The sequence below is a fragment of the Fukomys damarensis genome, unplaced genomic scaffold, assembly GCF_012274545.1.
Source record: "Fukomys damarensis isolate Sample0158 unplaced genomic scaffold, DMR_v1.0_HiC HiC_scaffold_23, whole genome shotgun sequence".
In the NCBI taxonomy this organism is placed as follows: Eukaryota; Metazoa; Chordata; class Mammalia; order Rodentia; family Bathyergidae; genus Fukomys; species Fukomys damarensis.
In genome coordinates, this window is record NW_022900935.1 from 44,853,951 (window position 1) to 44,869,359 (window position 15,409).

Genomic DNA, 15,409 nt, shown 5'->3' on the forward strand with positions numbered 1-15,409 from the left:
GGGCTGGGCTCTGTGACCCTGGCTCTGAGCTTGCAGTCCAGGGGGACGTATGCAGCCGGCCACACGGTGGGAGCAGGACCAGATGTCTCCCAACCCCACAGGGAGGTCCTATGGCTGGGGATACATGGGGCCCTGGCTGACAGCTCTGACTGCTCAGAATCGAGTTCCCGGCTCCTGCCCGGACTCTGAAAGGCAGCGAGCCCCTCACACTCACCTCGGAATCATCTTTAATGTTGTCGTGTTTCCGGGTTGAAGAGATATAAGCAACTATCGGAGAGAAGGAAAGAAAAGGGCATTACAGGTGACACCAGGAATGTGGCCCAGGGACACAGGGACGTAGTGGGCCAGCGGTACCCAAAGCCAGTCCATGGCGCAGCCTCTCGGGCCCTGGTTCAGCACTGTGTGAAGATGCAGCTTCTGGGCCTGTGCAGCCGGGCTGATCACTGGCCTGGGCCTATGCTGGTGATCATTTCCCCAGGGATTCACCCAGGGGTAACATAGTCTGTGGCACAGCATGGGCTCAGGTCCTACAGCCTGCACAGGTTGGAAACGCTTCCAGACACCTGCTCTAGCAACACTGACAGAAGTACTCAGAGCAGCTATTCCAGCCCTCAGCCAAGTGAGATGGTCTAATATGAACCCTTTAACAAAGTGGGGCTTTCCAGGGAATCCACTGAACCTTGCACTGAATGCAAAGACCAGAATGGCCATGTGTGTGCATGCTCACACTGCCCTAAAAGTGAAAATCGTAAACAGAACCATGTTAAGCCTGGGACTACCTTTAAGTACAGATTTTGGTGTCCAGGCTTCAGCCTTTCTCCGAAGACTGTGCAAGCTGGGTGTGTAGGTATACTCTGGTAATCTCAGCACTCTGGGAGGCTGAGGCAAGAGGATGGAAAGTTAGAGCCCAGCCTGGGCAACTTAGGGACTAGTGAGACCTTGTTTCAAAAATAAAAAATGAAAAAGGGCTAGAGATCTGGCTCAGAGTAAAGGTTCTGGGTTCAATGCCAGTAAAGTGAAAAAAAAAAATGTGTGCCGGCAGATGGTGCATGAGTGCACATTTGTCTGTCTTATGGATGGGTAGACGATGGGTAGATGGGTGAGGAATGGGTGGGTGGACAGGTAGATGACTGTTAAGTGGATGGTGGATAGGTAAGAAGATAGAAGGGTACATGATGACTGCGTGGGTGGGGGGACGGGCAGATGAACAGTGGACGGGGTGGATGAGTAGATGGGTGGGCAGATGGATGATACATGAATGGATAGATGGATGAGGGACATGAATGGATGGATGTTGGATGGACAATGGTATGGATGAGTGGGTGGACGACGGTCTGTTGGTGGGCCGCTGTTTATTAGGAATCTTGTGCAAGGTGCTGTACTAAGTGTTTTGTATTCCATAGTCTTGTTTCATCCTACAGAGCCCTCTAAGGTGACAGATTCACTATCCAAATGAGACTCAGGGCATTCATACACCTGTTAGAGTCCACAAGTGTGGAAGTCTAGACCTGAGCCATCAGCCAACTCACATTTGAAATCTCCCTGAATCCCTAGGGCCATGCAGCCGCCCTGTCTGTGTGCGGCAGCCCTGCACAGTACAGGACAGCAGCACCACACAGCACCCAGGTTAGGAGGCCCTGGTCACGGTGCTGCTGCTGTTTTTCTGGACTCCCCAAGTTCATGCAGGGGAGAGACCCCCACCTGGGTTCCCATGGCAGTGCCCCGGGGAGGTCGCAGCCCAGCACCCACCAGCTGGGGACTGAGGTGACACCCTGCACCACGCTGTCCCCATTCCTTCAGGAGGCACCATACTCTCCAACCTTGGGGGCAGGCAGTCAGGAAGGCGACCTTCTCGGCCACAGAGGGCTGGGCCCTGGGCAGGGGGAACCTACTTCCATCGGTATCCTCGGAGGGAAGGTCCACGCCGTCACTCTTCTCATCTGTGGGAGGCTCTTGGGAAGGCATGACAGAATCCTGCAGCGACACCACAGGTCACTGGTCCCACAAGCACAAGCAGCAGATGCTGCGTGGCTTTTTGTGACCATGCTCTACAGCATGTACATGGCAGCATGTTACAGAGTGTGCTTGATGGGCTACCAAACTGGACACACACAGAATGCACAAGTTGGCTCCAGGTCCAGGGCCAGGGGCAACAGTGGGTGCCCGAGGCTGTGGTTGTCCCACAGGTGCTACATACATGGCGGGCGATGCCCCACCCACGTGTATCCCAGGCGGGCTCAGGCCCCATGCAGCTGACGTGTTGTGACAGTCAAGTGCTGGGCTTCTAGGTTCCAAACACTGGCCTCCCTCCTTCCCACTGACCAGTCCCTGGGCTAAGTGGACCTGTGTGGTCGATGGAAAATACACCTCCCTGTGGGGACCCTGGTGACACAGATGGTGCCGCTCAGTGCCGTCTGCCAGGTGTCTCCGCCCCTGTGCCCTAGGAAGACTGGGCCAGGCATTGTGGAGGCAGAGGCGCCCCACTAGGGCGTCTGAACAGGACTCACCATATGCCTTCTGCAGGTCAGTGGGACGAGCACGTGGCAGCGTTTATGGACCAGCAGCTTGCAGTTGATGCACCTGTACCCTTGCCGCGAGAGGCCCCATATCCTTTCACTGCACTGGCCGCAGTATGCCCGCTGCAAGGGAGGCAGGTGGGAGTCTGCCATCAGGCGGGCCAGGGCCCTTGGGGCGACACCACTGGGCCTGGCCCACCCACTGGCAGGCCAGCAGTGTGGTCTTCCCTTTCCTCGTCTTTCTGGATTGTAAAGGAACCCTCTTTGTTCTTTCTACTTGTTTGGTGATGTTTTCTTGAATTTTTATATTTTTCAAAGTGCAAGAGAAAGTGTCTTCTGGACATGGGCGTGAAGTCACCTTGTGGTTACTCAGCAAGGACACAGGTCCCCATCTGGAACTTCCCAGTTGTAACTCCCATGTGTCCCTGACCCCTTTTACATTCCTAGCCCTCCTGTCTTTCAGACAGCCTCAAATTACCCCACACAGGAGCAGGAAAAGTCCAACAGTCTGAATGAATTCATTTAGGACAACAGACTGGACCCTCCCACAGGGCCACGGTGCAGCCCTGCTCATGGGGCACCCCCACCCACCCTGGGGGAGGCACTGAGCATGGGCAGCCAGTGTGAGAAGCCAGGTTCCCGCCAGGACCAGCCCCAAGGACAGCGCCAGGTCTGAAGGGTGCTGACGGACGTTGTCACGACAGGAAGACACAGGTGCACCCAGTGCACACGCCACTGCTTTTGACTTTGTTGCCAAGAAGAAAAAATAATTTATTCCAAGTCTTCATGTGGTACCCGAATCAGATTCCCACAGAGGACTCAAGCCAGATCTGCAGCTGCCTCTGGAACGGCCCAAAAAAAAAGGCAGTGTGGGGTGCAGAGCCAAATGGGATGGGTGGGGCCTGGCCAGGCCAGCCCAGGGCCGGCCCTGGGCTCTACACAGGCACAGGTGGGTGAGCCCAGCCAAGCCTTCTGCATCCCAGGACAGCTCCAGGCAGGCGGACTGCTCTCCTTCTTCCGCATTGACACCAGTTACTATTTATGCAGCTGTTTAATAAAAGCCACCCTGGTGGCCTCGCACGCCAAATGTGTCCAGCCTTCCCTGGGTTAGCATTCAGCGCTGCAATCTGCAACAACTGGGTAGCATCTGGGGGCACGTTCACAGCCACCAGGTGTCCTCCCAGCTGCTACTGTCCCAGGGCTCAGCACTGGCTGGGGCGGGTGAAGGTGCCAGTGCCTCCACCTGCACTTCTAGGGGAGGCCCCAGAATTCTGCCAGCAGCCCCACGCTTCAGATCTGTTATCGGATCACTAACATCCCAGAAAATGTGCCATTAAAAAGTAAAACAACACTTAGGCCCATTTCTATTCTCAGGAATTCATGTCAATTAATAGATTAATGGGATACAAATATTTTAAAGTCTCTCTTACACATTCTCAGTTTGTACCTTGCTCATACTTTCAACAATCTATTTTAATTTTTTAAATACATGCAGTACTTTTTAAACATGCCATCTATGCCTTGTCAGGGTTTGGCCACCGGGTGCCATGGATGCCCGTTTCTTACTGCACCCTGTGGTTCTCACTGAGCTGGGCACCCCACTTACCTGTCTTGGGATTCTTTGAGTGGACTGTGTTTGCACTGCTGGCCACCAGGGGCATTGCCCGGCCAGGCACACTTATGAACAAACTGGGGCTAGGTCTGTGCGAGGCCCTTCTCGAGAGCCCTTCTTTTCCCTCCAGTCCCATCTTTCCACGGAGCCAGTGACTGCAAGCACTTAACGTCACTGGTGGGTGGAAGCGCCCTGCACCTGCTCCTCCGGGGCCTCAGTTATCTCAGAAGGTCAGACCCAGCCTATCCCCAGCTTGAGTTTCCCAGGAACACAGCTACACCCACTTGTCAGCCACAATGGCAGCCCCTTAGCTTCAGCAGAGCTGCCTCTGGCCAAATCTTAACTCCCTTCCCTCACAGGAAATGCCTGTGCACCAGCTTTAGCTCTGTAGACCAAAGAACTCAGGAGAAGCCCTCGATGGGCCACCTGGGTCATCTGTGAATGTCCCCTGCACTGGCCCAAATGAAGCCGCAGTCCCGGGATGGCCCAACAGCTGGTCCCGCAGCACGAGTGACCGGCAAGATCCTGGAGGGGGACCCTGACTGTTGCTGGGTGTCTTGCTCAGAGAAGGGGCCATTTCCTCTTCCTCCCATGCAGAGCCCTGCAAGGTGGGCTCCTCCTCTGGAGTAGGTGCAGTGGAGCTGTGCAGCTACTTCCTAAGCACACTCAAGAGAGCACGGTCCATGTCTGCACCTGGCCCAGGCTGCGCGGGCCCCACCGCAGCCAGCAGTGACATGTTCTGCACCAGTCTTCCATGAGGTCCAGGGTCCATGTACATAACAGGTGCTCTGATTAACCATCAGGTCCCTGCTCAGTCCAACATCTCTGAAACGCTGACTTGCAGGCGCTCCTTAACACCAGCATGGGTACTGTCTCGATGCATTATTCTTCTTAGTTGGCTTTGCATTTAATTTGTATGGCAACTACAGAAATCGGAAGGCTCCTCAGGTCCCCACTGCCCAGTTTTTCTCTAAAGACCTGCATTGCTTCTAGTTTCAAGGCTTTTCCTGCAGTGTACTTCAAGGTGAGTGACAGGGCTGGGGTCGCTGCCGTCCTACCTGCTTCCTGGCTGCAGGTGAACCGGAAGCTGCCTCTACTGACCCGGCCATGCTCCCTGCTGTGGGGCCGGCTGGGCTCCAGGTCCTCCCCACCATCCAGGTCACATAGCTGGAGACCACGGCATCACCCATGGTGCTCTCCCTTTCTGAAGTCGAAGAGGGGTCCAAATGCAAACCCAAACCCAGGCAGGAGCCATAGGGCCTGAGGGACCTTCCCGTGGGCATCTGCCCTCAACATCGGCCGGTTCCCATAAAACCAAGCTCTTGAAAGCAAACACAGGTTTATGAGCCATTCCTTAACTCACACTGATGGGTGTGGCATAGCCCTGGAGGACTGGGCAGATGCTGGCAGCAAGGCAGAAGGTGACAGGATAGGAAACACCAGCAGGTGACAGCCTCACGCTGATGGTCCCCTGACCATCTTCCTATTTTCTGAAGGACCGAGTGGGGCTCAAACTGATCCCTTTGCAGTTGTTGGTGGGAACCTGCCATGAGTGCTAGTCAGGCCACCCAGGTGGGCTCACGGTGCTGCTCAGGGATTGGGCCATTTCCAAGGTGGGTGCTGGACCTGCCTGGGACCTGGCTCAGAGAAGCCACCAGAGCTGCGGGATGGTGGGGCTCCTCCCCTCCTCCCCCAGGGCAGTGGCTTTCACCCCACCTGGCTGTGCCCTGCAGAGATGCACAAGCTGCCCGGCCCACCCTGCCCGCCTCCTAGAGCACCCACAGCTTCAAACCCTAAGGTTCTCCAATATTCCTCTGTGCAAACCCCTCACCCCAGTGGGTGCCCTGTTCCTGGTTGGTCCCATGGCAGACACCCTTCCCCTCAACTTGCTTATGATGTCGAGCTAGAAGCAGGGTCAGTGTGTCACATGCACCTCCATGGCCAGGCTCGGGGACATGGCCTGGACAGGACACAGCAGAGACACAGTGCTGTTTGCACCGAGCAGTGAGGGCCATCAGGAACCAGGGTGGACAGGGTAAGGCTGTGGCCTCGGCCCACAGACCCCAGTGCCAGCCACACCTCCCAAGCATGATCCTGGGCTCCTCCTCCAGGGGGCCCAGGGGGCTCTTGGCAAAGCGCACCCTGTCTTCCTGTGCGCTGGACCACCACCCTCCTGCAGCCCAGTGCCTTCCGTGTTCCCCCTCAGTTACTCGGGAGCTGGACCTCTGACCCCACCCTGCCAGCTCCTAGGTTTGGGTGACCTGGGGCTGCTCCAGGGATGCAGGGATGATGTGAGCTCTGGGTGTGGAGGCTGCACAGTGAGACAACGGGCACTCGAGGGCAGCAGCTAGCACTTGGCATGTCCACATCCTCATGCCCTCGCCTCCCTTTCATCACTGCCCTTACCACAGGTAAGGAAACAGCTGTGGTGGCAGGACATGGGGGCTTGGGCACCCCTCTCGTGGTGCCAGCGTGGTCACCTTCATGCTGGAGCAGAGCCACCCACCATGAAGAGAATGAGGGCTGCTGAGTGGTGTCCTCGGAAAGGGCAACGGGAGGCTAAATGGTGACCACAGGAAGGACAGTGTGTGTGGGATGGCCTGGGGTTTCGGGGCTCAGGGAAACCCCACGGCCCCTTCTGGATCCAAGCAGGCCAGAGCCAGAGTCCTTAGTGTGGCCCAGAGTTACAGCTAACATAACCAGGATGCCAAGGGACACAGAGGAGACCAGCGCACACAGCCAGGCCCCGGGAGCCGCATGGGCTCCGGGCACCCCACGAGCAGCTGTGTGTGTGTGCATGCGTGTGACAGAGTGTGAGAGAGCCGGCTCCACTCAGGACTCTGCACCAAGCACAGGGCCCACAGCTGGCAGGACGCACTCTTCGAGGGAGACGTCCTGAGGGGCCACTCACCCTGTTAAAGCGCTTGGCTTGGAAGAGATGGCCGTTGGCACGGTAGAGTTTCCTCCATCTTCTGGCTCCACGGCGGTAGATGGATTCTACGAGGAGACGAGAGACGTGTGAGGATTGGCAGGGCGGCCCAAGCTGCCCCGCCCCGGCCCAGCAGTCTCTCCTCACACGACGGTCATATCCCACAGCAGGTAAGGGGCACAGGGCCCAGACAGGCTGGGCAGTGGCGGGGCGACAGGGCTTCCCACAGGGCAGGAGGGGCCCTACAAGGACGGTTGCCCGCCTCCAACCCAGCTGAAACCAGCTGGTTTTCCTGCCTGCCCTCCTTCCCTCAGGGGAGCTGCATGACACGCCTCAGGCGACCAATATTTACAGAGCTCCTGGACACCATGCCGCCAGCCTAGGAGGTGCCGAGTGCTGGCATTGTGTCCTGGGCTCACCAGACAATCCCGGGTCCTGGCCAATCCCAGCAGAGGGAAAGCCAAGCCCACCTGGCACTTATTTTGAATCACAGCTGACCAAAGACAACATTCTACGGAATGCTTGCATTCAACAGTTTGCCTGGGCGGGGAGAACAAGCTTACTAAAGCGCTGGAAGAAACCAGACCAGAACTGCCCCGTCCTCTGCTCCCCGCTCTACACTTTGAAACACTCGGACCCAGAACAAAACCTTCAGAAATACAACACACAATGGGGAGCTTTGTGCTTTTATAAAATTCTCTAGCAAAAGCGACTTTCATGAGGCCAAGGAAAGTGCCACAAATATACTAAAGTGGAAAGAGTAACAGAATGTTTTTAAAACAAGCAAATGACCAGCTCTAGGTGGAAACTGGTGAAGTCAGGTCCTAGGGATTGTAAAACCTACTTCCCTCCCTAGAAGCAAGAAGTTCAGTGAGGAGCCATGAAGTTGGGGTTCCTCTGGGAGCCAGGGGGACACAGGCCTACAGCTGAGATGCTCGGCCACCGAGCCCCCTGGGGCCTTGCATGTGGCTTTCATGGCCCCTAACCCGTGGCCAGGGCTTGGCAGAGGTTGAGTGTTGCTGGTGACTACTGAGGGGTCCCCACCCAGGGGAAGCCCCCGACAGCACTGCGGCCAGGCTGTGGAGCACAGGTCCGGTCGCCACCCACTGCCAAGGCCATTGGGTTGTACCACCAGGTGTGGTCCATCTGTCCGCAACTCCTCAACTCCAGGAGCCCCGTGTCTGCCCATGAGGACAGGACGCATCCCCCAGGGAGGCCGGGCCAGGCGAGGTCCCTGCCCACATCTGCAGGCCTGCCATCTTACCACGGCCCCACAGCCCCTCATCCCAGCATGTGGACTGATGGGGACACAGGGTCGAGATGACATTGAACTAAAATCTCCAAAGCTGAGGTGGTCGGAAGTCATGGCCCAGCAGGGAGTCCACAGGGTGAGCGAGGCCACAGGTGAGAGCAGGTCTGCACAGCTCCCCGAGAGCACAGTGAGCCCAGCCATGAGAGGCACCTTGTCAGGAGATAGTGCTGAGGAGGAGAATGAGGACTCAGCACTGCCTTGGGTAGGGAAGAAGACGCTGTCCCCAGGGCCCAACTGCCCATCCCCGGGTTTCTAAGCCACCCAGGCTGTAGACTTTGCTAAGCAGCCTGGACGGACTAAGACACCCCCTGATACCACACACAGATTTGGCCTCTCAGAACATAAGGGCTTAAATGACCAGGAAAATGATAAAGTAAATTTCTCCCTTTAGAAAAATCATCTTGAAAAAAAAAACCAATTTCCCCTCTTTTAGGGAAAGGTAACATGGGCAAAAAAACCCTGGCAACCAAGAGCAGAGTCAACAGTTCAAGGTGAGCACATGCGAGCATGAGCAGATAGGTGCACCAGGGTCTCCAGGATGCCCAGGGGAGCAAAGGTTTAGCAACTTGGGTGCTAGCAGACCCCTGGTCAGCAAGGAAAAAATAGTGGGAATGTGGCCCAGACCCAGAAGAGGCACCTTCCAGAGAACAGAGGGCAAACACGAGGTGACTCCGCCTGCAGCAGTCGTGCAGATGCAGGGGCCTGGCCTCCCACATGCGCTGCAGCTGCAGGGGCTGGAGCCACAGGGAAGCAAGTGCCAGAGGAGGTGTGCTCTGGGGCCTGGCAACACCACGGCTCTTCAGGGGGAGCTTGTGCAGGGGTTCAGAGCCTCAGGGAGGCCTCCTGGCCCCGAGGTACATGGCCAGGGAACGGGGGCCAGGTGCGTGGTGTCCAGGTGACATGGCCACACACAGTTCATCTCCCAATGTGAAAGCCTGACGTTGCTGACACAAAGCTGACTGCCAAGTGGCTCGCTGTGGTTCAGGCTCAGGATGCCGTCCGTTGGTGGCTCTGAGGACAGCAGCACACAGACCGGGGACCTGGGCCAGCTCCCTGGTGGCTTCGAGGGCACATGTGTCTGTGGCCCTGGGACACTTCAGGAGGTGTATGAGCTGCAGCCCTCCCCTGCTGCTCACAGGCAATTCACACATTCGCCAGGCAGGCTGAGGTCCAAAGGCTCTTCCAGGGGCTCCGGCCAGAGCAGGTATGGATGACAAGAACAGGAAAGCCCTGGGCTCCAAGGGCATCTAATCAGCTGGTGGCCTCCCTAGCTTGGAAGGGCGGATGTGGTGTCTGCTGCCGAGCAGGCTGCTCACTGAGACTGAGCAGCAACATCTTTGGGACAGAGCTCTCCTGTGTACCCGGCTGGCTCTGGGCCTGTTTCCCACCTCCCTGCCCCAGGGCACCCTCTGGGGAAGGCATGGCAGAGTCCCTGGCAGGGACCCCGGGACAGGATGCCCCAAGAGGAGTCACAGCAACAGCAGCCTTTGTGCCTCACTCTGCATGGTCCAGGAAGTGTGGCGTGGGACAGGGAGCCACCCGGAGCTGACCTGGCTGAGGCTTCCCACAGCTCCTGGGGGACGGAGTTCTAGACCAGGCAGAGGCCTGCAGGAGCCTCCTCTCACCACGCAACCTCCAGTCCAGTGTCTCCTGGTTCCCCTGGGCTGGGATGGCCCAGACAGCCCTGTCCTCGGGGAGATTCCAGGTGTTTGCGCCATGTACCTGCTCTGACTTTGGCTGGGGTTTCTCCTGAACCTGGGCAGGGTCATGGCTTCCTTGCTTCTGAATCAGATGAACACTTGGGTTTCTGCCAGGTGTGCTAGCGTACACCTGTAACCCCAGCACTTGGGAGGCTGAGGCAGGAGGACCAATGTAAGTTCTACACTAGCCTGGGCTACACAGCAAGACACTGTGTCGAAAACAAAATAAAACAAAACAAGACCCTTCAAAAATAAAACCTGGGTTTGATCCCCAGTACCAAAATAAAAAAATAAAACCTGAGTTTCAACCACAGCAGCAATTGGCAAAAACTAGAAACTTACAAATCACGTGATTTGCTAGAAGCTTCTCTGAGTACAGGGGGCCGAGGCATATAGTACTCTGGGACACTGGGCGGAGGGGGCACCGAGCTCTACCCTCCCCAGAGGCCACAGGACCTGTGCCTGGCCTGAGTGATGACCACACAGAATGGGCAGGGGCCCCCACCAAAACATGGGAGGCTGTCATCCATCTCAGTAAGGGAGATGCCTATGGAAAATGGACTCAGAAGCTGGGCATGAAGACGACTCCAGCACTCTAGGAGGCTGAGGCAGGAAAACTGCAAGTTGGAGCCCATCCTGGACAATCTAACAACTTAGACCCTGTCTCAAAATAAAAAATCAAGAAAGTAAGCTTGGGTTGTAGCTCAGTGCAAAGGTCCTGGGGCCAATCCTCAGCTCCCCTCTTCTCCCAAAAGAAGGAAATGGTCAGAGGCAAGGTGGGCTGGTGGAAGGGTTGCGGGGAGGTGGACAGGGCACTGGTGGGGGTCAGACCCTTCATCCTGGCCATGTGTGTCAAGGTTGGGTCTGGGGGGACAGGGAGGAGCCAGTTCAGTGCCACGTGCCAGCTGAGGACACGGCCTGCCACTCCCAGTGCCAGCGTGGTGAACAAGTCGTGGAGAATGTGTGGGCTGCTTCTTTCTCTTGTAGTCTTAACTCTGACAACCTCGGAGCTCTGTGCTTGCCTTTGAAATTCTATAATTAGGCTAGTTGCAGGAATTTTAACAAGCTCCATTTCCATGGCAATCTAGCATCTTAAGCACTCTGACAAGGCAGAAAGGAAAAACACATCAAAAAAAGCCTAGCTCCAAGCAACAGGCTGTGAGGGCAGCCAATGCCATCCTTCAGGTGGGCGTGAGGAGTGTGGGTGCCACCGAGCTCCTGCAGCAGCCAGGACTCCGGCCTCTGGCATCCTGGACTGGGCCAGGCTGCACCGTAATGAGGCAAGTGATGGTAGAATGGGACCAGGAGCTGCCCACAACCAAGAGCTGCATGGGAGGGCAGGTGCTGCCCTCTCACATGCCAAGGCCTCCCCAGCTCACAAGGCTATGTCAGCCATGCAACAGCCATGAGGGTCCCAGATGCTGATGTCCACATCTGTGTTCGGCATATGGTAGGGGTGGCACAGCCATCAAGGTGTCCTTAGGTTCTGGGAGCCGGTCCAGGCTCATGTACCCAACTCCCAGTTTTCTGGTATCACTGGCCACCCGGCTGCCCTGTGGCCCAGGGGCAAAGTTCCCAGTGAGATGCCCTGCTGAGGCTGGCTCTGCCTGGTGGGCCTTGAACCCCGGGCATTTGGCCCACTGGGGGTGACAAGTGTGGTCGCAAAGGCACAGGATGCCTACAGAAGCACAGCCACTGCATTTACCCCTGGCTGGTGCCTGGGACAGCATGTGAATGGGCAGAGCTGCCAGTCGGGTGTCAGGAGGACAGTGGGCCAGTGATGGGGCAGTCCCCAAGGCAGGACGGTGTGGCTGGGGGCCACAAGTGAGGCTGGAAAGGTGGAGGTGTGTGTGTGTCCCACGCCTGGCAGCCTGTAGCTCAAACTTGCTGCTCCCGGCCACTGACCTACTTCCCGGCTGAAAATGTTTCTTAACTGCGCCAGGCTGCAAAGGCGAATGCAAGCTAACAGGGAAAAGGGCCCGAGGCTGTTTCGGGGCACAGTGGCCACAGCCCTGGATCCCACACAGGCTCCCCACTCTTCCCCAAGTCGCTCTGAACTCAGGGAATGTCCCAGTGCAGCCACAATGCCAAAGAGATGGCGAGGACTGCTTGGCAGGGACGTGGCCCAGGGGATGGAGCTGCCACTTTTCCTCACACAGCCCATGGGGACAGGACCCACGGAGAGCACACAGGAGCCATGGGGGCTGAGGACCATGGGTGACAACAGGACGACCCAGGCAGGGCTGCAGGTGGATCAGCAGCAACTGTGGGTGGCCCAGACAGGGTGGCAAGGAAGGAAACCTGGGGCCACCCTGAGCCTGGGGTCCCTTGCAGGGAGGCACAGGCATGGAGCCCTGGGCTACTCTGACTGGAGAGGCTGCCCGGTGAGGTCCTAGCCAGAGGCAGGTGGCCGGGTCGGTGAGCCCCCTGCTGGACAGCAGCGTCACAGCAGGGCCACTGGGCCCCTGGGTGCTGGAGCATGGAAGGATGTGACTTCCTCTCCAAGTAGACAGGCAGGAACCCTGGGAGCAGACTGAGGGTGACTTATCAAAAGGAAAATGCTCAGGAAAAGAAGCTGCCATCTAGGCCTTTCGAGGACCCAAGGCTGCCCCATGTGTGGGAGGCACAGGACAGGTGGGCTCAGGACTGGGTAGGGCAGGGGTGGAGGAGCCACTCAGGACAAGCAAGATCCAGGAGTGACTCAGCCAGCTGAGGCTGGGCTCCTGGGCCTCCTGGCTGCAGGCAGGGTTGTCACAGGGTGGGCATGACCGCAAGCTGTCAGGGCCTCTCCTCCCTCCATCTCTCTTCCTACAACTCTTCCCGTTCCTCTCCTTCTTTGCCTTACTAGGGATTGAACCCAAGTCTTTCACACTGAGCTACATCCCCAGCCCTTTTCTATCTTGAGATAAGGTCTCAGTATAAGTTGTCCAGACTGGGCTTAAACCTGCCATCCTCCTGCCTCAGCCTCCTGGACTGCTGGGATTGCAGGCCTGTGCCACCATGCCAGACTGGGTCTCTTCTTAGAAGAACACCAGTCCCAGTGGGGCAGGGTGGGGCTCACCATCAAGACCTTCATCTCTCAGAGGCCTGTCACAGTTGGAGGCAACGTATGAATGGGGGAGCACAAACCTTCCATCCATAACCTCCCACCAAGACCCCCAAAACTAACACACAAAATTCCTTCACTCTGCCCAAGAGCCCTATGCCTTGGCCCAGCCTAGCACCAGCTCTGAGGTTGCACGTCCAGACCACTGGGTCCCAGGAGAGCCAAGGGTTCAATATGGACCCCAAAGGGCCCACGGAGTGTGGGTCACGGCCGGCAGGCAGCCTGAGGCTCGAGGCTGAGGACCACGGTCTCAGGCCCACTGTGGCCCCAGGGAAAGGCGGTTGGAGGCTTCATGGAACCTCAAACAGCAAGTTCGGGACAAGAGAAGTCGTGCCCCGGATTCGGAAAGCTCAGACTCAGTTAGGACTCTGCACACTTTCCCTTTCATTCTCAGGCTACCAAAGAAGGAGACTGATGTTTCCTAAAGGATGTGGTGGGAAGAGATCACCTTGAGGGGCCCCAGTAATATGGAAATGACAGTGGCTCCCAGATGGGCTTGGTCACGCAGATGTCAATACAGCAGCTGTGCTGAAGGAAACACGAGGAGACCCGCGGGGCAGCGGGAGCCCCCAGGACGAGACCAGTGGGGGGAGCGTGGCCAGGCCAGGCCATGTGTAGTGAGCACATGATGGGTGACGGGACAGAGCCATGTGGCCGTGAGGTCCCATCTGGCCCGGGACACAGCACAGGGTGATCCTGGCCCCACACCAGTGCATCTCACAAGCTTCGACAGCACTGAAGGACTTTCTGAAAATTATTGCCTCACACAAGTAATAAAGGGACAAAAGGGCTAAGACCATTGGTGTCATGGTTAAACTAAAAGAAAGGAAGGTGAGCAAGGGAAAGCCGCTGGCAGGCTTCGCTGGAGGTGCAGGGGACTCACAGCTTCACCATGGATGCAGATTAAAACCTGACTCCCAGAGCCTGGCGCGGAACAGCAGATGCACTGGGGGTCTGGCCACAGCGGGTCCGGAAACCGTGCCGGGAAGCCGCACCATGCCGGGCTCTCCACAGGCAGGACACATGCAGATGGCCCTTCCCACAACAGCACGGGTGACAGCTGCCCCCAGGACCCGTGCCTGCGAGGGCAAAGGAGAGCTCTGTTCCTGCTGGCACAGTGCTCAGCCCACCGCCGGGGCACTGGGTGGATGAAATCTGCCACCTACTCATGGGGCTTTCAGCCGGGTGGGTTTGTCAGGACACAGCCCGGCCTGGACATCGATGCTACTCTGCCCCTTAGGGGGCAACACATGCCATGGAGCGCCCAACAGGTGACCTCAGCCTCCACAAGCCACATCCACAGGGAGAAAGACTAATGCCGTCCAGGGAGGTAGGACAGACCCCGTTAGCACCGGAGCTGCAACCTCCTCAGGGATGGCTGTACGACACCAGTCTGAAGGAGAGGGAGCCCCACAAGGACCCGGCCCCAGGCTCCCACAACAGGACAAGAATACAGGGAGGGCATCCTTGGACCACAGGCAATTGAGGTAAAAAATAAAAACCAAAGAGATCATTGAGCTGTGTCCAAATGTTCGGAGATTTAATGACATAAATGCCCTAAAGGAAACCATCAATAGTGAGGATAGATCCTAGCCTTGGGAACACAGCTAAAGTTACGCTTAGAGGAAAAGTTCATGTGAACACATATAATAGAGAGGAAAAGCCGAACGGTGACTGACACAGCAACAATCTCTACAAACAACAGCAACAAAAACAATAAAGACTGGAGTGCCAGGTGCAGTGGTGCACACCTGTAACCCCAGCTACTTGGGAGGCTGAGGCAGGAGTGTTGCAAATTTGAGGCAAGCCTGGCTAGCTTACCAAGACCCTGTCTCAAAGAAGGCTGGGCGTGGGGATGTAGCTCAGTGAAAGAGCCCTGAGTTGATCCCCAGTACCCTCCCAAAGAAGGAGGAGAAGGAGAAAAAAAGAGTAGATATTGATGAAATAGAACAAATTAGAGAAAAACAGAAAAGCCCCCCCCCCGCAAAAAATGGCTGCTGCAAAAGATTGGCAGATTTGATAAATGTCTAGCAAGACTGATTTTAAAAAGACAGAACACACAAATTGTTGGCAGCAGGGAAAAGGTCACTATAGACTCCACAGATAGTAAAATCATTCCATACAAACCCTGTAGGTAAGTAAATACGTTGACTTAGACCTCTAAAAGTCCTTGGAGACTGCCTCCCAAGTGCAAGGACCAGAGTTCAATCCCCAGTATCCAAAAAAAAAAAGTC

General features: G+C 56.6%; 1 protein-coding gene across 4 annotated transcripts in view; it reads right to left on the reverse strand.

The window, feature by feature from the left end:
- The window catches only part of Prkcz (protein kinase C zeta), a 75,492-nt gene that overhangs the window by 15,078 nt on the left and 45,005 nt on the right, over nt 1–15,409 (reverse strand). For all 4 annotated transcript variants that reach the window (XM_010627770.3, XM_019207971.2, XM_033767619.1 and 1 more), the window contains 4 exons: nt 7,040–7,125; nt 2,508–2,639; nt 1,893–1,974; nt 215–267 (listed from right to left, as the gene is read on the reverse strand). In XM_010627770.3, the coding sequence (XP_010626072.1) occupies nt 215–267; nt 1,893–1,974; nt 2,508–2,639; nt 7,040–7,125 (353 nt within the window). The remainder of the gene's footprint in view (nt 1–214; nt 268–1,892; nt 1,975–2,507; nt 2,640–7,039; nt 7,126–15,409) is intronic.